This window comes from Sylvia atricapilla, chromosome 14 (genome assembly GCF_009819655.1).
Source record: "Sylvia atricapilla isolate bSylAtr1 chromosome 14, bSylAtr1.pri, whole genome shotgun sequence".
Lineage (NCBI taxonomy): Eukaryota > Metazoa > Chordata > Aves > Passeriformes > Sylviidae > Sylvia > Sylvia atricapilla.
Window position 1 is genome coordinate 4,031,574 of NC_089153.1, and position 26,352 is coordinate 4,057,925.

Consider the following 26,352-nt stretch of genomic DNA (forward strand, 5'->3'; position numbering starts at 1 on the left):
TTATCATTTATTGAGAGGTATTTATTGAATTTTTTTTATTAACAAAAATTCTACAAAAGACATCATGTTTTTCCTCAAATACAATACAGGCTACATTTTATAAAGAAAGAAATAAATCTTTATTTTAATTAATAGTACAAACACAAGAATCTATAGAGTTTCAAACACTGACCAACAAAACACACTGAGTGATTCACATGCACTTTTGCAAATAGGTCAGCCTGAGAATTCTGAATCTGGAAACTGGAAGATGTTTAGGAGCACATCACTTAGTTGAGCTCTCATCAGCCCTGTCTAGTCTGTCTTACAATATAATAAAGCCTCTGTTAGCCAGAACTTCTCCACAACAGCCCCATGCTTCAAAGAAAGAGCAATTAATGTGTTTAGAGACTGCCAAGAGTGGAGAACAGGCCACAGCTCAAGTGCAGGGAACACAACAGGTGCCCTCAGGGAAGTCAAAGTGCAGCTCTGCCAAGCAATCACACCCTTCACAACAGCAGGGAGATCAATATTCAAGCCAGCAGCCTGTGCACTGATGTGAGACAGAGTTCACTCACTCAGCACCTCCTGCTGAAGCAGGACCCCAACATGTCCAGGCTCCTTGCAGAAGGGATTTATTGCTGAGCACACTGAGTTTCAGAACTTGCCTTAGAAGATACATACAATGTGGAATGTTTTTTCTTCTGTGTTTTCTTCTCTGTTGAGATTTTATTTTCTCTCTTATCTTCTTCTGTAGTTTCAATTCTGGATTCAGCTGTTAACCTATAGGCAAAGCAACCATTCTAAATACATATTTAGTTAATATAAACCAGGACTAAAATAAGAATTTTAAGCAAAATCAACAAGCCAACTGGCAAACAAGACCATCCATATACAGAGACAGAGCAAGCACAGTTTAAGGAGAAAATGAGACTGAACCAAAGCATTTTTATACCAGTCATCAGTTGGGGATGGAGAGTTTCTGTCCATCAACCTGCTCCTATGGCAGATTCCCTTCATTTGTCCCTCCCACTCTTCTGCCTTCAACAACCTCTGTCCAAGGCCACCAAAACCACCACTCTAGTGGCCAAAATTGCCAGAGTCCCTCTAAGCAAGCAGAAATAACTCACACCAGAACAAATAAAAACCACAATCACTTAAATCATGTCCCAAAGCAGCACAACTGGATTTATACCAAATATTGCCCTTTTATGGTATTACATAATTCTCTTAGCACATCATGTAACAACTCTGGCAATGACAATGACATTCTCCCTTGGCCTCTCGGTGAGGAGGATATTTTAGAAGCCAGGACTGAGGGAGTGAAGCTGAACCTGGGAAGAAGGGTTGGGGCGCTTTTCCTTCTCACTGCCCTGCTGTCTTTAACTGGCAATGAGTTCATCTTCCCCAAGGCTGCTTTCCTCTGTCACCTTTACCAACAACCTTTTTCCATCCAATGCTCTCCTCTGTCCTGTGGAAGAGAGGGAGGAGCAGCTGATGTGCAGCTGGCAGCAAGCTGAGGTTCACCCCACAGCCCTGAGAGCACTGTCCTGCTTCATCAGCTGTCAGCACAGGAATGGAGCACAGAGAACAGACAATGGTTAAACACTTCAAGCAAATGCTGCTGAAATGACACAATTCAAGCTTGACTCCACAGACTCCAAAACTGAGATACAACTGGGGCTCCGTTTACCTGTTTAATGAAGATGAACTTGTTTTATCAGGTGGAGCTTTACTTCCCAAGGGCTGAGGGGCCGTGCCTAAAGCCCCAAAGAGTACTATTATTAGTTATCCAGATCTGCTGAGCCAAATGGCCACAGGCAATTGGACAAAGCCCAAGTCAAGTGAATTTGGGGTATGTAATCCAAGCAAATAATTTAAGGGAGTAAATAAGCTCTTAGACATCCAAGCTCTTTAGATCAAACTCGGGCAAACAACCTCAAATCTCAACACAAAATGAACTGTGCAGCAAGGGCTAGCCTGCTATTTCAGTTTAAGAAGGGAAGAAAAGCATTTCAATAGAGAATTATATCTCTTCATTGACCACTTAGTTGGCCAAACAAAAGATATCACTGCACATAACCTTTGCACTGCCACAATTCCAGTATTCATTGACAAGTAATAATCACCACTCAAATATCTAAATCTGTAGTCTCAACGCTCTCATTTCATAACCTCATCAGTGCCACCACCTAATGAGCTACTCCAGGGCTGCTGTAGCCCTCTGGAAGGACACAGAGGTGCCCTGCTGGTGGCTGAGATTATTCAGCTGTACCTGCTTCAGTCACCTCAGCAAGGAAGTCTCTTCACACAAGGGAGTTTGTCATCTTCACAAGCACACAGATCACTTCTGACCACTTCCTCATCAACTCCTGGGCTCAGATGACAAATTCTAAACACCACTTTCTAGAAATTAAGTTTGCAGCCTTTTCACAGCTACAGTGGCTCTGTTCTCCCACAATTCATGGGCCAATGTTAGAGCTCCACTAATTACTGCACAAAAATTATTCCAGGCACAAAACCAAGCCCCAGAGACCATAACAGCCTTTTCAGCTGCAGCAGCACATTTTAGTTAACACAAGGTGAAACACTGACAATTATCCACCCTTATTTTTTCCTCCCACAAATTCTCCCTTTCCAGGTCCCCACTCCCGATCGATTTGCCAATATTTTCTGTGCCCAAGGTTCAGCCACATCCATCATAGAACAGTCCAGAGATTCTTTCAGTGTTTAGAAATCCAGCTTCTCAAACACTCAGGCTTTAATATGACTTCCTATTTTACAGCAGATCATAGCAGATCAGGGGTAGAGTAAATCCTTCATGTTAGCTTAATATCATGACTTGGGGGTTTAGCAGTTCATTAACACAATCAGAAACAAACAGAACTTTCTGCCTGGATTTGCCTTTTACAGGCTCATACTATCACCAACAAAAGCTTAACAGCCTTAACAGATGGAGCTTTGTGGCAGCTTAATTGTGTTTGTAGTTTTTATATTTCCAATATTTTTCCTATTTTGTTCCTTATTTGAACCAACAGCAATGGACACAAGATTAGAAACCTCTCTCTGAACTACAGTTTCATCTTCCTCTTCCACTTCCTCTACTCTGATTTCCAGCATCAACCCCACAAATCATTTCCACTTCTCAGCCCCACTCCAGTACGGTTTCCCCCTTCAGTTCCCATAAACTACTTCCAACAGTTTCCTGCAAGCAGACATGATCTCTTCCCAAAGCAATGTGAGGAAGTAAGAAAACTTTTCATATCAGTTTACATTCTGCTTGTTCCTTTATGTGTGAAGGGCATTGTCAAAACTCAATACTCCCACTAAATGATCCTAATCTTTCCACTTTCACCCACTTCTGACCTTCCTGATCTTCCTTCCTCGCTAACAATCCCACATTTTAAACACACCTGCTAAAACTGCTCTTTCTGCCATATTCTCTCCACAGGTTAAGAAGACTGCAGTGTTTGGCAGCTCTAAGTCTGTTAATTACATCCATGCAACCTTGAGTAATTGATCTAAGAGCCAAAGCATCAATCCAATTACTCCTGAATGCCATTAACTTTGGCTATTTTTTCTAGCAGATGTTAGCAAGTTGTAAGCCCAAAACATCTGGATTAGCCTAGACTTTTTTCTACCCCCAAACCCTCGATTATGTGTTTACAAAGACTGTGAACAGAAAACAAAAAGCATTAGTTGAAAAAGTAGAAAAACAAAGCCAGCATTCTTTTCACCAGGATAAAAAAGCTGGAGATGATGACTGTTCTCAGTTATTTTACCATTAGCAAAAAGTAACTTTAATTCTCAGTTCAGGAGAAAAACTTCATCTTAATTTGGCAGTTGTGTTTCCAGCTGTTGTGCATCCAGACCACGCATTTCATTTGTCTGACAACACAGATACCTAATTAATTCTCTATCATCCTGTACAATGAAAGTTAACACAATTCAGGTGAAGAATTACTTAAATTATTTTTAGACTTTAGGTTAAATCTGGAAGTTGCTGGGGGCTGAAATTAGGTATGAAACTGGAGCATGATTCCAGCTGCCTTTATTACCTCGAGCTGTAACACAGCTGTGGCAGCTTTAGGGGACCAAGAACACAAAGTTGCTGATGCTGGAGCAAACCAGGTAAGCTGTCATGCTACCTGCACACCTTAAATGTCTTCAAGCAACAGGAAAGTTACTTCAGAGACTGTTTCAAGAGTCTTTTCTATTAGTCAGTGCTTTAGTCCTTCTAAAAGGTAGTTTTAGAGAGAGGTTCAGTGTGGGCAGCTGGAGCTGAGGAATGACATTGCATGCAACACTGAGGAAATAGATAAAGAGGTGGAGAGCACAGTTCATGCAGCGAAAGAAAAGAGATGCAGGTCTGTGCTGAGTGCCTTGAGCAGAGACAGAAGCTGACACTGACCTGGGGACAGCTGGAGCCAAGGAATTGTTTCCACCTCTGCTATTGGAAGCAACGGTGACGTGATTCTCATCTTGAATTTTAACTCTTTTTTTTTCTCTTTCAGGTTCAACAATGTTCCGTATTGCCTGCAGGGCTGTGTGCAGCGGGGATGCTTGCAAAGGCTGTTTTTTTGGAGAAGCATCACTTTGCTCCAGGTTCTTGGTAGTCATCTTTTTCCCTTCATTACTCGGCAATTGAGCGAGAGCAGTTTCTTTCACTGGAGTATTTTTGCTGTCAAAGTACTCACAAGTCGTGTTCATTGGGATTCTCTCCCTCTTCTTTTTAATTTTAGGACCTTCAAGTAATTCTAAAGGAAAAAAACGAACATACTTTTTGTACAAAAGAGAAGCTGGAGATGACTTGTGCCCCAACATATTCATAGTAGAAGTAAGAATATTTCACATGACACAAGAGCTTGGAATAATTCTTAATAGACAATTTATATCCCTTAAAGAATGTTTCTTCATAAAATCTGATCATCTTAACAGAAGTTAGCTTGAAAAAGAGACAACATCTTTCTCCTGATCCACTGTCTTTTCACTAAGGCTTTAAATTTAATGCTCTGAACTGCAGGCTGCTGAGGTAAGCCTCCACAAATAACATTTTAAAATTAAATCCTTTGGGTGTGGACAAAGACACCTCTCCTATCTGGCTCCCCATTCGTGGAATCCCAGAATGGTTTGAGTTGGAAGGGACCTTAAAGCTCACCCAGTCCCACCCTGCCATGGGCAGGGACACCTCCCACTGTCCCAGGCTGCTCCAAGGCCCATCCAGCCTGGCCTTGGGCACTGCCAGGGATCCAGGGGCAGCCACAGCTGCTCTGGGCACCCTGTGCCAGGGCCTGCCCACCCTCACAGGGAAGTTTGTTCCTAATATCTCATCTAAACTTGCTCTCAGTTTAAGTAGAATCCTCTTCCTCCACAGCTCCCTTGCTCTGCACACTCTCAGCTGTCAGCTCTTTGTCAGGTGGGCCTCTCTAGTCAACCTGAGCTACCAAACTGTCTTCCTCTAAATGCTCTGCACCTTATTCCAAAGCTCCTATCAGGCACACCCAGAGAGCAGAGGCTTCTCACCACCACAAAGACACTGCTGCTCTTATGGGAAACACCTGAGATTTGATCCCATTCACCTGAGTATGGTTATCCACCTGTGCTCCATAAAGCCCCTGAACACTGCCATTTTTAACTGTAGAACTGCATTCCTTAGTCTCCTCCAGTCAATATTCACATATTCAAGTGAGGTCTTGAGCAAGGCAGGGCTTTTCTACTTCAGCTCAGCAGAATTTGGATCAGGTTATTTTAGAAAGTCAGCTATGTAAACTTTAAATTCTGGAGATAAACCAATGTCTTCCTGTTTAATGTCATAACATTTCTAAAGGCTGAGAAAATCTTCTATTTTCCCAGACAGAAAAGAGGTATTTACCTTCAGGTTCATATTTCATTTTCAGCTCATCCAGCATAACCTGCAGGTTCATATTCTCACTCTGACAAGCTTGTAAATGCCTCTCATTTCTGAAGAGCTTCCTTTCAAATTCCAGAACCCTCTGGCTCTCATACAGAGCTTTCATTCTCTGCAGGGATAGTTCATTTTTCAGTGTTTCAGTTTCCTTGCTGGGGTGGGAGGACAATTATAAAGTCAGTCAGACTTGGATTGATTTGGGTTTTTTTCTTTTAGAAAAGCAACAGCTAAGCACTCAACTTCACCTTAAATTGGTATTTATACATTAGCAGGAAAAAAAAATCAAGCTTTTTTGTCCTATAAAACATTTTGAGTGTTATTATCTCACTTTTTATAAGAGAAATAAGCATACAGAGCCTAAAGGCTAAGACTTTTCATACCGTTTCCTTAGAGATTAACTTTTAATTGATTCAAGGTCTCAATTGCCCTGTATCTAGGAGTATTAACAACATTTCTGGAAGAAAGCAATAATCATAAATAGCATTTCTGCTGTTATTCTTTATATGAAGCTACAAATAAAACCAACTCTCAGTCCTATAACAAAGTCAGGTTGGTTCCACAGCATTAGAAAATGCAACAAGAACAAAACCCATCTGCACATGCAGGCAGTGCATCCAAACAGAAACAAAAAAGGGAGGATAAAAACAAGTACCTAGAAGACAGCCCTGTTACAACCAGAGCCTCAGGCTGGAAGTACTTACTTGGAGTTGTCAAGTTTAATTTGCAGTAAATCTGCATAGTAACCATTTTCAGAATCGCTTCCTTTAGTGCCATTAGCAGGTCTGGACTCCTCCATATTCTCATACAAACTCTGATAAAGAACAAGGGTCAGGTTGTCAAGCAGTGACATTTCAGAAGCATATTAGCTTAGTTCTTCAGAGACATTTTCATGGAGAAGCCTCATCATAGAGGGAATTAAACACAGAAAATAAAACTCAGCTGCTCTAAGTACTTTCTCATTTCTTACAAATGTCAAATAGCACTAAAACTGACAGCTCTCTCTCATTCACTGAAAAAGGAAAAAAGTTATCTCAGCTGCAGAAGGTTTGGAAGCAGCACTGCAAAACAGCTTTCTTGCTTTTTAACTTGAAAATACAGGATATTTAGTTAACCCACAGGGAAATTTTCTCAGCCTTTATTTCTAGACTTCAGCAGCTGGACCCCAGAGGAACACCAGCCATGCTAATCAGCAGTCAAAATCTCAAAATTAACTGCATATTTCAGATGAGGAAGTTGGTTTGAAGAAAAGATGTCATAAATGCAGCAGTGTGTGACACATGGGTTTTTGTTTGGTCGTTTTTTTCTGAACAAGCAGTACTCAGATTTAATCCTACCCCAGAGAACTCCCAGGCCTCTGTCAGTCACTGCCCACAGACACTTCTGATGGTTATTGCAATCAATCACTCAAATTCTCAACACTACTTACTTGTGGCCAAGAGACAGAAATAAATACAGATGAAGCTTAAACACAACAAAACTGGTAAAACAATCAGGTTTCCTCGATTATTGCTAAAATGGGTTAAGCCTGGCTTCACACCACTTGGGTTAAATAAAGAATACAGGAGGCTGTCCTGGAAAGCATAATCCTACTGCACAAGCTAATACACCTCAGTTTGCATGCCAAAGCTCTGATAAGAAAGGGCAAACAAGTCCAGAAACATGCAAGAATTAAGAAAGGCTCCAGTTTTTCACTCTGGAAACACACAAACATCAATAGTAAGACACTGGTGTATACCAAAGGCCTCGTGTATTTCTCACTTTTCGAAATACTGACAAAATGTTTTCAAGTTGCATAAGCAGACTGAAAAAACTGCTTTAAAAGGATGATGAATCAATTCAGTTTTGCTAGAAAAGAGCATGCTTCAGCTGCAAAGTTAAGACACATTTATAAAAATAAACATCCAGGAAATTCAATAGAGCTGAGACACTACAGGTTAAAGCCTAAGCCCACACAGTGGAAGTGCCAAACGACTACACCTTCCCAGAGAAAAACTGGATGTCACAGCTCAGTGAGCTTTGACCAAGTAACTGAATTTAAATGCTAGAAATAACTATAAAAGATATGAAGGTACTTCACACAGGACAAAAAAATTGTTTCTTCAACCCAGGTGTTGGGTGGGGTATAATTTTCTGCTTCTCTGCACTCAAGGAGTCTAATATTCTCCAGCTGTAAAATACAATTCATGTCAAATAAAGATATGAGGCAGCTTTTGGATCCCTTTTCAAACCCAAGCATGGACTTCAGACAGTTTTGCTAATTCTTCTTGTTCTCATGTTTTAGCTTCCAATTACAATATTCTACTTAATTAAAAAACATATACCTTAAATTTTTCTAGCTGCCTCACTTTCACAAGAAGATCTTCTATTTCTCCATTCTTTTGCTCTAACATGGACTGTAAACGTTCCAGCTGATCAAATTCTGCCTGGGAGCCTTTCAGCTGTAGCAGTGTAGCCATTTGCAGCTGGAAAAAAGGAAAAGAAAACCTATTTACAACAGGTAATGGGATTAGTGATTGAAAACCCCAGCCTTTTACAGAAAACTGTTTGGGTACTCAAGCCTTGTAATTCTAAACCTGAATATAGAAGGGGCAATGGATGTTTGAGCTCAGTCTGCATGACATAACCTAGTAATTATCCCCACAGATATTCCAAGGCATAAGGACAGCTGAAATCTCCCTGAGCAGGACAGTGCTGAGGTGTCCCACTCATCTCTGTTTTGCCTGAGTACATAAACACACTGCCAAGGACACACAACATTCCACATCCACACCAAGGCAGCCAGCAGCCAGCCTCAGCCCAGGCTGATCTGTCAGAGCCAAAATCCATCTTGAGAGCTCACTTGGGAAAACCCACAGGTTTAACCCCTCTTTTTCAGTTCTACTTTTCAGGTTTAACACCACGTTTGCCTTCCACAATATCAACCCAAGAATTTCAGATTTTTCTGCTTCTCCAACGGAATACATCCTTTCAAGCAAAATAACATCATCTGTCATTACAAAGGAGAAGTTATAACAAACTTACATTTACAGCAATATTTCTGTTGGTGTTAATATTGAAGTACAAGAATCTTAGTACATTCAGTTACAGGTGACACGTTAGACATTTAAATAACAGGAAATACAGTAAAAATAAGACTTCATGAGGTGTTAGTGAAAACTGAGGCATTTTTTATCAGTCTAGTCAGTATGGATATGGTAATACTGGGAGCAAAGGGAAAGGATCAAATGAAAAAAATTAGATTACAGAGAGAAAGCAATAACAGCATTTACCCTATAGGATCTCTTATGTCAGGTAAAGGGTATTGATGATTCTGTGCACAAATCAGAGCTAATCAAAGATTCAACCACCTCCTCAGAGCTTCTACAGGATGTAAGGGAGGCAAAATTGTAAACTCCACCTCCCTGGTTGACTAGAACTATCCTTACAGTTCCCAAGCACAGACACCAAATTTTTTCCCCTTTTCCCTTAAAAAACATCCTGCTGTCAGAATTGCAAATTGCACCTGATCTACATAACAGAGAACAGGAACTTAAAGAAACTGGAAAGGATGCCTTCGACAAGGAAAAATACACTAGAGGTGGCAAAGCTTTCCCAGGAGTGCTGTGTACATTCTGTTCAGGAGTCAGATCCTCAGATTCACCGGTAAATACCACAAAGTGAGATTCTTCAACTAAAGATGCAACAGCAGTTGCCTCTCCTGGGGTAAGAAGCTTTGAGTGGAGAGATGAGCTAAACTCAGACTGAGCTTTAACTGGCAGCATCTCAGTGCAGCACAACACACAGAGGAAGCTAACAGGGATCTAAGCAGCTTAAGTAAAAACAGCTGTCCTAACAAACTACCCATCTTCAACACTATCAGAAAAAAAATTCACAAAAAATTCCAAATAAAAGCATGAAGTACTAGTACAGGGATACCAACCTGCCTCCATTTTTGGTACTTTTAGTATTAGATATGTTTCTTACACATTCAATCAGTATGACTGACTTACCCCATATTAAAAGGAGAAAATTCCCAAAGGAACTGATCCTACCCAACAACTTTCCTCACTCAAATCTTTGCTGTATCACTAGGGTTTTCCTTCTCCTTTATGACCATTGTTTGAACTATTTTCAACCTACCCCACGAAATGTAGGTAATGCAAACCTTCAGTGCAACTCATGATGCTCACCCTTGATGTTTAAGCACTCTCCTCAGACTGCAGCAGTTGATCAAAATGATGCATTGGAAAAAATCATGAAACCAACATGGAAACAGTTGGCAGCTCTGCAGCATCCCCCTGACATCACCTTGTAAATCAGCTTCTGCTAACTAGTCCTCAACAATATTAACCAACAGGCTCCCATCCTACAGCAGTGGAGTTTAACTTAAAGAGTTATGACTTAGTCTTACACCAAAAATAGGGAAAAGCAAGAAGAAAAAAATATGGACAAAGACAAGAAAGCAACAGAGAGGTAGAAAAACCCAAATCCCTACAATGTGACAGTAGTAAAAGCCTGTTGTTTTCTTTATGCTCATTCCTGATAACCACAGTTAATGCACAAATACTTGACTCATGCAGTATTTACAAGAATTAGACAAGAAAAGAAAAACCAATTACCAAGACAAACTGAATGCTAGTTTGACTGACAGGAGTTGTGTTTTACTTTTATCCACAAACCAAATGCTGCCAAAGTGAGCAAACATGGTGCCTTCACTGTAAGGTGGATGCTGTTGGACCACAGGAGTCAAACAACACAACATCCTCTCACTTGTTTTTTCCCCCATTTTCCTCCCCCCAGACTACTGCACCATATTTTAAAGATAACAAATCCCCTGGCCTGTGACTTAAAGCAGTGCTTTATCAGACCCAAGGACACCCTGGAGTATGACAGGAATCAGCCTACCTTCATTCTTTGCAATTGTTCTCTAGTGAAAGCATGCTGTTTTTGTAGGGACTGATACTTTACTTTCACACTGATCAGCTGTCGTTCCATTTCTGCCCTACGGTCCTCCACCTACAGAACATTGTGAACAATTATTACTGGGAAATCACAACACTTGCTGTCACTTGGATGATGAGTTTGATAAGGACCTGTTGCTTAGCAATAAGTGTTCAGTCTGCAAATACTGCTTTTCCAGCAATAGTACTGGAAAATACAGGCTACTGTCATTGCCCTGTGATAGAAGTGAGTAGACAGTGCCACTGAAGCCCAAGCAGTGAAATGCAATAGATTTTTTTTTTGTTCTATTGATATCAAAATAAAGTAACATTTCATATGCTTCACTGTAGCTGTAGAATAGTTTTGTCCACTATCAACAGAATAAACAGTTTTAAAAACCTGAACTGTTTCCCAACTTCACCCAACTCCTGGATGCTGCCATTAAACATAATGCTCCCTATGCATTTAACTCCTACTCAAAAGCTAATTCCAAAACCCTCCCAAAAGCTCAAACATCCAGAGATTTTCAGCAAGTTTGTAAGGCAGCTTTTATCAGCATCTGTTAGTATTTCACATACTGCCTTCTACATTAAAGATGGATTTATCAGTTGAACACAATTCAAAATCAAGAGCTGCAGACAGAACCATCACAAACCCTCAGTCACTATCTGACTCGACAGTCAGATAACTTGAAGTGACTCCATTAAGTTTACTAAGTCCTTATCTTCAGAGAGAGCATGAAATGGTTTTCCACATGTCAGATCAACACTGAAGTCATATTTGAGGTATAGAGATACATGCTGCCAGATCAGGTGCAGATACTCTCATATTTCCAATACAATGTAAGAAAGAGAACTGAAAATACTTCTCAGGCCTCAGTAGCACAGTTGTACCTCAGCAAAGAGAGAATTGCCTTTACTTGTAGGGTCCAAAGATTGTTGTGCTGCATGATCCAGCTGAAGCTGAAGCTCCTCATTAGCCTCACGAGCTTTCTAGATTAAAGCAAAGAGGATATTGGTCATTTAAGCATCTGATGTACTGCAGACATGAATTTGATTAGATAGCTTTAACTCCTTTTAATTTCCTATACTTTAGCAGAGATAATATTGTACTGATGTCCTTAACTGTACATACAGTTCTAGTAACTAAGAGACAAACTCATTTCACTAAGACATTTGATATTCCATTTGTTCTTCAGGACAAGAGCACAACTAAAAGCCTTTAAGGGCAAACTTTGATGTTCATCAACTGGATCCACGATATTGAGACCACTCTCCCAGCTGTGTTCATCACTCCCAAATGCTCTACTTCCCAGTACAACATTGTCCATGGCATTCAGCAGGAACTTGAAATAAAAAGGAGAACTCTGCCAGCGACCTGTGAGCAGGTTCCCAAGAGGTAGAACAGCACCATGCAAAGGCTCTCCTTTCACAGCTCCCACAAAACAAGGCCAACAGAGAGCTTTTACCACAAGGCAACACCAAACATGACCAACCATTATCCTTCTCTTTCCCAACTCCTCAAAACTCCTACTTCACCAAAAACCTGGCAACACAGTTTGTGCCACCTGGAGATTATCTACCACCGTGAAGTAAAATGAAGAGAATACCTCTAATGCATTACAGTAAAAAACAACTTCTTTCTCCCTCTCTTCTTTCTCCCCCTGCAGCCGCTCCAGCTGGTTCCGCAAGTTACTGTTCACGAGCTCCAACTGCTCCTTGATGCACTGCAGCTCATTCAGCTTCTCTTCATCACTGGCCTAAGCAAACAAAAAAACATGCCTTAAACAAAAAATATTTAAAACTATTGGAGACAAGAAGGCCTAAATAAACTAAAGCCATTTGTTAGTAGTAATTAGTTTTAATACAAAGTATTATCTTGAAGAAGAGAGGGTATTAAAGCCTAGCTGTTAAGGTTGTTAAATTTTGCTGTGAACATTGTCTGAATAAAAGTTAATCCTAACATGGCACTGTAGACAACACACCCAAAAATGAAACGACTAAAAGGGCAGAAATTCATCTTCAACCAGGCTACACTGCAAATTCAGTGCTACTCACACACCCTCTGACTCTGGAGCTCAGTGAGCTCTATCTGCAGGCTGAGCATTTCTGAAGACATGGTCTCATGGACACGCTCAGACATCATGTGCAGTTCTTCTGATTTGGCAGCAATTATTTCCTTCTGATGCTCCACTTTTTGCCTCAGTTGTTTCTCTGAGAGTCGGGTTTCATCCAGTTCTGCTTTCAGGTTCTCCAGCTTAAAAACATTTGACAATTAAGTACTATCATTTCATAGTGAATTCTTAAAAGCAAAATACTTCTGACTATTCAGACTACAGAAAATGTTTTGGAAACACAAGAGTAGCTCTTAAAAATAAGCATTGAAATTTATTGCAATTCATAAGTGACTACACAAATTTTTTAAAAACCAACCGAACAAGATACTACATTGTAACTATTTATTATTTCTTCTGGTAGTTAAGAGTGCTTAACTTATAAGTTAAGCAAACAGCATCTAAAAGGACATTAACAACTTTTTAGCTATATATTAGCTACCAAACCTTGTTTTTAAGGTCACTGATTTCTTGTCCATAGGCTCTGTCAAGCTGCTCTTTTTGTTTATCCAGCTGCACATTTTGCTGCTGCTTAAGGGAATCACACTCAAAATTCAAGCTTTCCAACATTCGATTCTTGAGCTCAATTTCTCTCTGAAGAGTGTATTTCTCTTGTTCAAATTTCTGAAAGAAATGACACATTAATAAATCTATATGTAATTGTACACTGTTCCCTAAGCATTTATGAAAAAGCACAGGTTCAGAACCAAGATGCTTGTAGCTCATTTAGTCTTTTGCTGGGAGTGCCAATTAGAGAGTTGTAATACCCATATTCTAAAAAAGAATAAAAATAACTGCTCTAAAAGGTTATGATTTATACATGTTGTGGTTATAACTTGATTGTGCAATATTCTCTTGCTCACAGAAACTCTATTTCTTCGCACCCAACATGAAAGGTGCGGGTATCTTTTCTGCAAGGGTCACAAATTTAGCCAGAGTTTATATGCCCTTTCTACCACTACAGAACCCAATTACATTAAAAATTACTACAGATCATCAAGCAAAACAGCTGAGTTCAATAGTTTTTTTAAGACAGCTAAATTGTCTGTTTCATAATAAATCCCATCAACTCTTCCAGACTGAAGAATAATTTTTTAAACAGCTTCCATCTATGCCTGATTGCATGTTTCCTAATTACGAAGGGCAGCCTCATTTTACTCTTCCACTCAGCCAGCAATTAAGGAAAAGAAAAAGAGAATCTTGAAAGCAAAAAAAGTAATAAGGCAAATTAATCTAAATATGCAGATTTTTTTTTCCTTTTCAAAATAACTTAACTCTTGAGACACAAACCAGAATTAAATAAAAAACAAAAAGCTGTCAGCTATCACAGTGACCTCTGTGGCCTAGACACAGCTTATCAAGGACAGGCTTAGCTCTCTAATACCCAGGGCAGGAGCATAACACAAAGATAAGACTGGGCACAGGACAGGTTTGGGAGTGCACTGCTTGACCAGAGCCAAGAGCAATAAAACCCCAGCAAGAACCTGCCTGCACGCTGCTCCAGAAGAGCGCACAGAGCTTTCTGAGAGGCTTTTGTGCCTGCTGGTAGAACCCACAGTTGTGTTCACAGTGACTGCCTTGGCTCTCAGACTGCAAAGCAGAGAGCCAGAGAGAGACTCCAAAGCTCTAAAGAACCTGCTGGGCAAGCACAGCTCCTACACAAAATGTTACTCTACTGCATGTACAAAGGCCACAGTTCCCACTCTCCAGCCCTGGAATCTGAGTGACCAGCCAGGCTCAGAAGCTGGCTCCAGCCTCTTTTACAGGATCACAGCCATTGGGAGCAGCTTTAGAGCTCAGCACCTGCCCTCTCTGCTGGCCAGCAGGAAAGGATGATCCTGCCCTGGCTTCCCTGGAACTGTGCCTTCAGTGCCTCTCACACAAAGCTTACTAATGATGTACTGACCAGAATAAAAAAATCCTGTCCATTCATAGCAGCAGGGTGCTGCAAACCTTTCAGCTCTATCCCAGGAGAAGGGAGCAATGCACAATCACAAACAGACTAGATGAAGATAAATAATTTATCTGAAACATGGGCTGGCTGAACACAAACATGAACATTAAAACCTTTATGAAAAGTGGAAGAGGTTTTCCCAACTGAAATCTTCTCCAACAATTACTAAATAGAAAAATGGTTGACTAAATAATACCTCTATTGTTAGGATAGGGTTAATAATTTCGGTTACCAGAGAAGCTGGGAATAGAGTCTCTGCTTCACTGCAACCAGGTGTTGCTTTCATTGTTTTAACCAAATCAAGTATAACTCTGCCTGGGTAATCAGGATGGGGGGAGAAGGAGAAGATTGGGACGACTTGTATTTGGAAACTAGGTCGGGTGAAACTGTACCTAATCATCATAAGATAGATGATCGAATTGTAATGATTTTTGGTAGCTAAACATGATTATTATTTCAAACCAGAATCGTAAAGAAGGTATTTACAAAATTCATGCTTGGATGTATACAATAGAACAATGTAAGTTTAATGATTAACATAGAGTTATGTAACGAAATGGTATAATACGGGGCCCTTCTTGGACCCTCGTTGGAGTTGGATTTGGGTTTGTACCCCGGCTCCCAGAGCTCTTCAATAAAGCACCTCATAATCATTTCGGTGGTTATGTGTTTTCCTCGCTAACATTTTGGCGACCCAGACGGGACCCTGTGAGTGCTGCTGAGGACCTCCCGTCCCGATCACGCTCCAGCCGGCACCGAGGGATTCTCGGGGAGCCCATCGAGGCGGGACCCCCCGCCGCTCACAACGTCCCCTGGAGAAGAGGTAAGGTGCTTTATTCTGGTCTGGTGCCTGCCTGTCAGACGCGGCGAAAGCTGCGCGTGGTTGGGCTAAGGAATTCCTGGTATTGCCTAGGCGCCGTCCGTCAGACAGGGCGAAAGCCCTGCAGGTTCGGCAGTGGTGGTGTTACGTACTATAACATATGGAGAAGCTGAAAGAGTTAAAAGTAGGGGTTATGGGCGGCAATGCCCCCATACCCGCTTCTCCTTTGGGGTGCTTGGCAGCACACGGGAAGGATGAAAATTTTGGTCAGGAATTACAGAAGGATAAATTGATTAATTATTGCAATACATGGTGGCCTGGTTATGTTTTGCCTGATAATCAGAGGTGGCTGGAGAATGGATCTTTGGAACCGAATCTAATATCACAGCTGATGGAGTATTGCGAATAACGGGGGAGATTGGATGAAGTTACGTATTTGTTTCATTTACAGGAAAAGCCAGAGTGGCTGGCTGAGTATGGGTTAAAAACAATGATCTTTGAAAACAATCAGTGCCTGGCTTGTGTCCAGGATAAGCGTTGTGTGGAACACTTGGTTTTGAGTGCAAGTTTGGGGAAAAGGGGGGAGAAAATGATTTAGAAGCTGATTTGTTAGTGGGACCCACAGTTCCCACCAGTGCCCCCCCCCCCCCGACATTGAGTTCCCCTTCGCTTGGTCTCACCCAACCTGATTCTCTTACCTCTCCCCAGCTTACGCCTCTCTCTTTCCCCTGCTGACACCTGCTCCTGTCCCCCTGACCTTCGTCTGTCATTTTCACCTGCTCCTTCCTTCCCCGAGAAATAACCAAGATGTAGCTGTGATAAAGAGACATGGGGAGGGTGCAGAAGGAGTGGATAGTAGTGGGAGTGATGAAGATAAACCAGTAACCCCGGTATCTCATTGGACCTGGTTAAAATTGGCCCCTGCCTGGCCTAAGGCAGGAGGGGCAAAAGTTAAGAAATTTGGACAAATTACTTGAGGTGGCTTAAAGTTAATAACAATAGAGAAAAGTGGCTGCTAAGAAACAGGGACAGAGTCTTTTGGCAGTTTTACAAGGACAAGGGTGAGGATGTAGTAGAACTGGTCGGAGTGGTAATAGAAGTGGTTTTGGCAGAAGCCATGAAAAACTAATAATAAATCAATGCTTACTTATTTATGCTTACTTACTTATTAGAAAGTCATTAGAAAAAGAGTGCCCAAACCGGTTTACCCAGAATGGTCAGCCCCAAGCAGACAGCGTAGCTGGAGTCATGGTCTTATGTGAAAGAAAGCCAGGATTAAAGGAACCCATGGTGACTATGTGTTTAGAAGGAAAGAAAGTTACCCTTTTTACATACACATTCTGTATTGAACTGTATGGAAGGGCAAATTGAGAATAAGTTGACTGTAATCATTGGAGCCACAGGGAAGGAAGAAACACGGTCATTCCTGCAACCCCTAGATTTGAGTTTTGGGAATAATGTTTTAACACATGAATTCTTGTATTTGCCTGAGTGCCCAATTCCGCTCTTAGGGCATGATTTATGGGTGGCACTTGAAGTGGTAATTACTTTTGAGAATGGTGAACTTGTAATGATACCTGAGTCAAAACAGGAAAGATTTTAATGATAAAAAAAAAAGCCAATCCCTAATATTCCTAAGGAGGTAGAAGATGCAGTGATTCCTTCTGTATGTGAAATGGATGTACCTGGAAAATTTAAATTGGCACAACCAGTACATGTAGAATTGAAAGAAGGAGAAAATGCTGTACGGATTAAACATTACCCTATAAAACAAAAGCAAGGCAAGGAATAGCAAAGACTATTGATAAATTTTTAAAATAGCAAATCCTAGAAGAATGTGAATCAGAATACAATACTCCAGTTTTTCCAGTGAAGAAGCCCAATGGTGAGTATAGACTTGTACAGGATTTGAGGGGCATAAGTGAGATAACCAGAGATATTTATCCAGTGGTGGCCAGTCCTTATACATTGTTAGCATCTGTAAAGGAGATATATAAATGGTTTACTGCATTTGATCTAAAATATGCCTTTTTCTGCATACCCCTTGACCAAGATAGTAGGAACCTATTTGCCTTTGAGTGGGAACATCCTGGAAGTGGAAGAAAGCCCTAACTCACCTGGACTCGATTACCGATGGGTTTTAAAAACTCCCCAACCCTATTCAGGAGTCAGCTGGCAAAGGAGCTGGAAATCTGGACTAAAGAAGGACAGGTACCAAGAGACCAGTACCTATTGCTCCAATATGTAAATGATATTCTGATTGCTACTGAAGAACAGACAACCTGCATAAAGGTAACAACTGAGATTTTAAATTTCTTGGGAATGGGAGGATATAAGGTGTCCAAAGCAAAAGCCCAGATTGCCCAACAGACTGTTATCTACCTGGGATGTGAAATCTCACAAGGGCAAAGAAGGCTGGGTATTAATCATGTTCAAGCTATTTGTGATATTCCAGAGCCACGAAATCTTCACGAGCTGCGAATTTTCCTTGGAATGACCAGGTGGTGTCACCTGTAGATCATGGACTATGGACTGATTGCAAAACCCTCATATGAGGCTCAGGAGACTCAGCTGTTCGTCTGGGGCAAACCACAAAGAGAGGCTTTCCGGAAATTAAAGGAAGCATTAACAACTGCTCCTGCATTAGGGTTACCTGATCTGTCCAAAGACTTTCAGCTGTATGTACATGAGAGGCAGCGCCTGGCACTGGGAGTCCTGACCCAACGACTGGGAAGTTGGAAAAGACCGGTGGGTTACTTTTCCAAACAACTTGACAACGTAAGTGCTGGGTGGCCCTCATGTTTGCGGGCAGTGGCAGCTACTGTGCTACTGATACAAGAAGCCAGGAAGCCCACGATGGGAAGACATATTGATGTCTTCGTGCCACACATGGTAACCACGGTCCTGGAGCAGAAAGGAGGCCACTGGCTCTCTCCGAGTCGGATGATGAAATTCCAGGTAACCCTGACCGAGCAGGATGATGTGACACTAAAAACAACTAACCTTTTGAATCCAGCCTTGTTTCTAGGTACTACAGCTGAGGAAGGTCCACTGGAACATGACTGCGTAGAGGTGATCGAATATACCTATTCAGCAAGAGCAGACCTGAAAGATACTCCTCTGGAGCAACCAGAATGGGAACTCTTCACGGATGGAAGCAGCTTTGTGGAAAATGGAATGAGATACGCTGGATGTGCGGTAACCACAATTAACACAGTAGTGGAAGCAAAAGCATTACCACCTAATACATCTGCCCAGAGAGCAGAGCTGATTGCATTAACCAGAGCATTAGAACTGAGTGAGGGGAAAGCAGTCAACATATGGACTGACTCAAAATATGCCTTTGGAGTAGTGCATGTACACAAAGCATTATGGAAGGAGAGAGGACTACTGTCCTCCCAAGGAACACATATTAAACATCAAGATGCAGTCCTACAACTGATAAATGCAGTACAAAAACCCAAACAAGTAGCAATCATGCACTGCAAGGCACATCAGTCGGGCAGTTCTAAAATTTGTGAAGGGAATCGAAGAGCAGATTGGACAGCCCGTCAGGTGGCACGGGAAGTGCAGAAAACAATGGCCTTGATTCCGTCAAAACTTAATGTCTCTCAATTCAATTTACCTCCCAAGCCAAAGTACACAAAAGAAGATGACAGACTGGCACATCTGCTGAAGGCACAGAAGAATGCAGAAGGGTGGTATGTAACCACACAAGGGCAAATAGTGGTACCCCCCTTGGTAATGAGAGAAATCTTACAAATAAGACATAATGAGTGTCATTGTGGTGCAGAGGCATTGGTAAAATCACTGAAACGAGATATAATCTCAGTACAGATGCAAACAATGGCAAAATCAGTAATGTCAAAATGTGAGATTTGCTTAAAGAACAATCCAGTGGCCAGACGACAAACACAGCTAGGAAGAATTTGGGTGGGGACAAAACCAAGAGATTACTGACAGGTAGATTTTGCAGAATTACCCAGAACTCAAGGATATAAGTATTTGATAGTAGGGGTTGACACATTTTCTGGATGGCCAGAAGCCCTTCCCTGTTGTACCAATCAAACAAAGGAAACAGTTAAGTGGTTACTACAGGAGATTATTCCCAGGTTTGGGGGTGCCTATAGGGATATCATCAGATAGAGGCCCATATTTTATAGCCAGGGTGGTACAGGAGGTGAGTAGATTATTGAGAATCTCTTGAGACCTCCACACCCCATGGAGACCCCAGTCAAGTGGACAAGTAGAAAGGATGAACCAGACATTGAAGAGGCAGCTTAGTAAGATATGCCAGGAAGCCAAATTGCAATGGCCACAAGCATTACCAATAGCATTGCTGGGGATTCGGATAAAACCTAGGAGTGGAATGTCAGTCAGTTCCCATGAGATATAGTATGGGAAGCCATATGAATCTCCAAACCCTAATCCAAATGTACACGTTACAGGGAAACAAGATGTGTATAATTATGTTCTGTCTCTTAAGAAAACTTTAGCACAGCTCCGGAGAGCTCTCCTGTAGAATAGACCACTGAGTCTTGAAAATCCAGTCCACGACATCAAACCGAGAGACAAGGTGTACCTCAAGACCTGGGATGGAGAGCCATTGAAGAAAAAGTGGACTGGTCCTCATCAAGTACTACTAGCCACCTTTACAGCTGTCAGAGGGGCTGAAGTGGAACCCTGGATATGCTACACCCGAGTGAAGAAAGTCCCTCGTGGAGCTGTGTCGTGGGCTGCGCAAGCTGTAGGACCAACAAAGCTGAAGATAAGACGTCTGTAACTGTTTTCAACAGTGTCAGTAACTATGCTCGTTTGGGGGTTAATGTTAACTTTATGTATTTTAATGTTACCATTAGGAATTACTTTGGGATATGGAATGCACGGAGGTCTACCAACTGCTCTTCATTCTAAAGTGAAGAGAGAGGTACAAACAGGAACACAGGTAATAGAAGCTCCTAATACGCTTCAAGCTGAAAATGTGATGATTGGATTGATCAAAGACTTTGCCAAAATGCAAAACACCACTAGAATAACAGCCTGCCTGCCAATACCGAAGGCAGCAGGGGATCCAGTAAGTTGAGGAATCATAACATCAAAACTACCTAATATAAAAGAGAACAAAACAGTTAAATGTAAACAGGTAACAGAAAATGTGACAGGAAACCCATTAGTGTGGAAGTGTGAAGAAAATGAATGGAAAGGATCAGAACCCTGGGATAGTGCATGGTCTGTGGGTATATTTCAGAAATTTCAATATATGGCAAGCACTCCTTGGTGCATTAAATGGAAAAGCCCTGAAAATGAAACAGATCCAGCAATAGTAAACACTAGTACTACTAGCAGAAAAGAAACAGCAAAAGTAAATTGGTAGACATGTGATAAGATTTATGACTGCACCTCTGACAACCTGGAGGTAAAACAATAGTCACCCTTGGCTGTAGCCTTGCAAATTGGTTGTGCTTGCAGAGGAATCAAACACAAACAGGGCAAAATCGCACCCAGGATCATAGTAGGATGTAGTAAGAGTACAGTCCGAAGTCCGGGGCAATTTGTGTGAGCAACAAGTGATAGTGCTTGGACAACACACTTGCCAGTAGACAGGGAGATAAAAGAAATCACTCTGGGTCTCCCCACCTTATGCCCAATCTGGAAAAGGTCCCCATTTAATGGGAGCCGTAAGCTCCTGCAGATAAAAACAAAACAAGATATCTCGAATAATCAAAATCAAGATGACACCTGGCAAGAACCCTCTAGTGGAGTAAAATTCGGGTGGGCCCTGGAATCTCTGTTTGGTCCTGTTGCAAATTATCAGAATAGGGAAATCACAGGTGTAAAATCACAGGTAGGGTAAAAAGATTAGCAAGAGTTGCACGAGAAGGATTTAGTAAATTCAATATGCAGTTACAAGCTACTACCAAAATGACTTTGCAAAATCGATTGGCTTTAGATATGTTACTCCTGAAAGAACACGAAGTGTGTGGATATTTAAAAGGACAAATTGACCATTGCTGCATCCACATCCCAAATGTAACAACAAATGTAGAATATGATATTAGCCAGTTAGGACAGATAGAACATGAGGTACAAGAGGAACAAAAAGATTTAGCTACTACTTGGTTAGAGAAAATTTTTAAAGTATTAGGATTGAATATTAATTCATGGGTGAAATCTATCCTTCAAAATGTAATAATTTTACTGATTATGTTTCTAGTGATCTGGTTAGTTTATAGGATCCTAAAAGAGGAAATACAAAGAAGAACATCCTGGAACAGAACAATAATGAAGGCGCTGACACGAGACAAGACTGCACCTTCAGCACCTCCGATCTGCACTAATGAAGCCCACATCAACCACGGATTTGAAGCTGAACATCCAGTATAGAAGATGAATGGACTGTACTGAATGAAAGCATTTACACTTAGTAGATTTAAAGTGAAGTACTTTCAAAGGGGGGAATGTTAGAATAGGGTTAATAATTTCGGTTACCAGAGAAGCTGGGAATAGAGTCTCTGCTTCACTGCAACCAGGTGTTGCTTTCATTGCTTTAACCAAATCAAGTATAACTCTGCCTGGGTAATCAGGATGGGGGGAGAAGGAGAAGATTGGGACGACTTGTATTTGGAAACTAGGTCGGGTGAAACTGTACCTAATCATCATAAGATAGATGATCGAATTGTAATGATTTTTGGTAGCTAAACATGATTATTATTTCAAACCAGAATCGTAAAGAAGGTATTTACAAAATTCATGCTTGGATGTATACAATAGAACAATGTAAGTTTAATGATTAACATAGAGTTATGTAACGAAATGGTATAATACGGGGCCCTTCTTGGACCCTCGTTGGAGTTGGATTTGGGTTTGTACCCCGGCTCCCAGAGCTCTTCAATAAAGCACCTCATAATCATTCCGGTGGTTATGTGTTTTCCTCGCTAACACTATAACTCAGCACTATACTACCCCTTCTCTGAGCTGCAAAGAAATGTGCTAATAAGTTCAGAACCCCTGGGTATTTGGAAAATTTGAAAACTTCACTACAGAAAAAAATCAATTTGTCTTGCTGCTAGCATTCTTCTCCCAGCTTTTAAGTGATATGAAGCTGACTGGGAGAGCACACACTAATGAATTGCTAAACAGAGGCAAAACACATGCTCTGAAGCAAATTTACTTTAGCATTTAGCATTCATTTTACATTAAAGGCAATTAGTCCTACATGATACTGAACACTTGATGCATAATTAGCTATGAAACTCTGTCCCAGTTAGATACAATTATGCTCAATGTCTTCAAGCTGAGAAAAAAGCCCTCTCTACAACTACTTAGAGGTTTATTAAAATTAATCTAGATGCTAGAAGGCATGTAAAACACCTGTGCCTTTCAGAAAATAGTTAAAATGAAATAAAGTTCTGGTTTTGAACTTTGAGAAGAAAAGGCAGTCATCACCTCAGTTTTCTCAGTCAATTCAGAGCGTGTTTGATCCAGCTGATTTTGAACCTCACTTTGGGACTCCAGCAAATGCAAACCATATTGTGCTGCCTTTCTTCGCTCGTTCTCTGCTTCCTTGAGCTGCTGTTTAAGACTTAAAATGGTCTCTGCCTCCATTTTCCTTTCTTTTTCTTATTCAACACTGCAAACAAAAATTATTAAAAAAATATATTGCAGTAAATATATTTTAGAGATAAGAGTAGTTTTCTGAAAGAAGTTACTGGATTTCCTCCCTTAACCAGGACAGAACAATATATTTTTGCATTAATACAAGACACAAAGAAAAGCTCAAAACCAGATCTGTGAACAGTAAAATAACAGTTATTTCTTCATCAACTTGGCTACTGCCTTATTCTTGATTATGTCTAACATGCAGCAAAAGCACTCCTGTGCACCCAGCCCAGTTTCTTTGTACATCACAACCAGAGTTAATTTAGGCTAGAGCTCTCTTGCCAAGTACAGGACAATTAAATAACCTTAGAAAAACACTGCCATGCACTTGGCTGACGCTATTTCCCCTGTATTATAAACCAAGTCCAGCATTACTTATCCACACAAATAACACTTAGGATTGGTGTAGGCAGCTGCCTTAGCAGGACAGTGTACTTCTAATAATGTACTCCTAATAATGTACTCCTAATAACATTAGGTGGGATAGAGAAACAGATAAAAGGTAAGGGAGGGAAGAGTCCAAAATAGAAGCCCTGTTAAAATATATGGAGTTTAACACAGGGCTTTGCATTTATTTAAGTACTTAATGGAGTCTTTCAAAACATAGTTGCTGCAGGCAACTTATTTGTAAATAATCATCTCCTCATCACATTTCAGCAAATTTACCCTTTTCTAACTGTAAAAAGGAGACAGGAGGTGAATTTTGCAAAAAGGTTAGTCAAAGTGAGTCCAACAAAACAAATATTTTTAAAAAATCAAGTCAAATTAACACCATAAGCTTGTATGACTGCTCACTCCCAAATCTGCAAAATCAGCCTGCTACAAAAAAATCCTATTAAGAAAATGCTAAATAATTCAGGCTTCTGAACAACATATGCCAAGAGTTTTCTCAGAAAGTAGTAGACTAACACAAAAAACTTCCTACAGTTGACTTTTCAAAGTCAGGGCCTATAATTTTTACGTAATTTTGTATTGAGGACTTAACTCTTGCTTTTTGTTCTCACAGAAGCAATTTATTTGTTGCCATTCCTTACCGGTACATACATCATTCTTATGAATGTTGTAATATCCATCCTTCACTTCTTTTTTTTTGCTAACTTTTATTCAATATGAATAGCTCCTAGTGGAGTTACCCAGCTTCTTCTAGTAGGAAAGAATTTAATTAACATGCAGAAGTAATTGTGCCAATACTGTGCCAATTCCTTTCCAAGGCACAAGACAGAAATGATCACATTCTGGTTTTTGCGGTTTCGCCTCACTTGTTGCTATCCAGGTTTAACACATACAAAGAGGCTTTATCCAGCCAGGCTTTGAAACTTCAGTTTTCACCTCTAACCCCTGCAATGCCCGGAAGACTAGTTTTACACTTAGTTTTACACTTTAAAGTGTAAAAGTACACTTTTACACTTAAAAACACTAGTTTTACACTTACTAAAATAAGCCAGTGAAACACAGGAATTCTGCATACCAATAATTGAGAATCAGCAATATTATACTTACGCAAGGACAGGGACACAATGTACAATTTAATCATGAAGTATTTAAGGCAAGATGTAGCAATACAAGAACATAGACAACAACTTCTGGCATGCATTTCCATTGTAAAGAGGACTAATGAATCATTGTTCACTTATACAAACAGAATTTAAAAAATAGTTTTATTTTCTGATCAGACAACAGTATAAAGGCAACACAGCCATTTGGCAGCTACTAGTTTACTACATTAAATTAATAACATATTTAACTCACCTCTAGAAGCCCATTGAAGTATTTCTTGACCTTATTCTTACACTCCATCTTTAAAAGAAAAAGAAGCAACAGTTGTCTAGTCTGGATGAGTCTGAGCTGCCACCACAGCACAGCCCTTCAGGGCAGTCCCTTTTCAGAACAGGCTTAACCCTGCTGCCTGCCTCATGAACATGCAGATCACAAGCTAAACCCCCACATAAATGCTAATCTCATTCAAATCTAAGTTAGGCAGCTGTCAGACAGCTTAGAAACAGTCAGATCAGGCAATGCTGCCAAAGGGTGGATGCTCTGCAATGGGCCTCTGGGGCAGGGAAACAGGCTACAGCCAGGGACATCTTCTGCCACACCTGGAATTTTTGAGGGGCTTTTTTTTGGGATTTTTGTCCCACTCTCTCCTACTTCTTCAATCTCGTTTGCATTTCTCTTCCAGTTTCACATACAAGAACTTTGAGCTCCTAATAAATTATTTACTAGGCAATAGAAAAAGCATCCTATGGGCTTTTTTTCTTAATTTTATAGTTCAAGAATGGAGGAAAAGGGAAATAGCTTGCCTCTTCACACATTCCAGCTGACTATTAGGGAAAATAGCAAGTATGCCTTTTGAAGCACAGCCAACCTCAATTTTTCCTTGTCAATTCTGGATGAATCAAACAAGTCCAGGTAGTTTTGTTCATGAAGTTGTACACTGAAATAATTGTCAGCAATTTAATATCATACAGGAGGCTAAGTAAATTACTCTGAAAATAATGTTTTAAGATCAATTGAATGGGTAGCAAGGCAAGAAGGCAGGAGGGGGAATAACAGATATCAGTCTTCATTTATTCTACTGAGCTACAAGAGTTACTCACATTTGGCTAAACACCTTCAAACATTCAATGACAGATTCTATGCTGAGAGCTGCACACCTCGATTATTCAACCATTCAAGTAGTCCTTAATAAAAGTGACAGGGTAGGAGATAAAAGGCAGTCTCCCTGCAGGCCAACTCTTCTCCCTCTCCAGCACAGCTCCTGTCGTTAAACCCCTGTTCCCCGGGGCCGCGTGTATCAGCTGCCTGAGCCCTGATGCTGGCAGAAGCAGCTGTGCAGTTTTCTGATCGGGAACACAATCACCAGGGTGGTTTCTCTCCCTTAGCCCAGGTATTCTCCCGACAGTTCCAGCCAGTTACTCACACGAGTCCATATCTGCGCCTACCACGCCGCACACTCAGGGTGAAAGATCTCCGGAGCTGATCACCTTCCACAAACAGGT

General features: G+C 40.8%; 1 protein-coding gene across 2 annotated transcripts; it reads right to left on the reverse strand.

Moving 5' to 3' along the window:
• Positions 1–26,352, reverse strand: SPDL1 (spindle apparatus coiled-coil protein 1). 2 transcript variants are annotated; one of them, XM_066328942.1, is made up of 13 exons: positions 26,274–26,352; positions 25,103–25,150; positions 23,141–23,324; positions 13,368–13,544; positions 12,869–13,063; positions 12,417–12,566; positions 11,701–11,799; positions 10,772–10,882; positions 8,209–8,349; positions 6,589–6,698; positions 5,852–6,039; positions 4,391–4,736; positions 1–762 (listed from the first exon to the last, which is right to left on the reverse strand). In XM_066328942.1, the coding sequence occupies exons 3-13, from the start codon at positions 23,297–23,299 to the stop codon at positions 615–617; spliced, it is 1,824 nt and encodes a 607-aa protein (XP_066185039.1). In that variant the 5' UTR covers positions 23,300–23,324; positions 25,103–25,150; positions 26,274–26,352; the 3' UTR covers positions 1–614. The 2 variants fall into 2 exon arrangements, with proteins under 2 accessions (XP_066185039.1, XP_066185038.1); XM_066328941.1 differs by lacking the exon at positions 1–762 and having other exon boundaries at positions 4,165–4,736.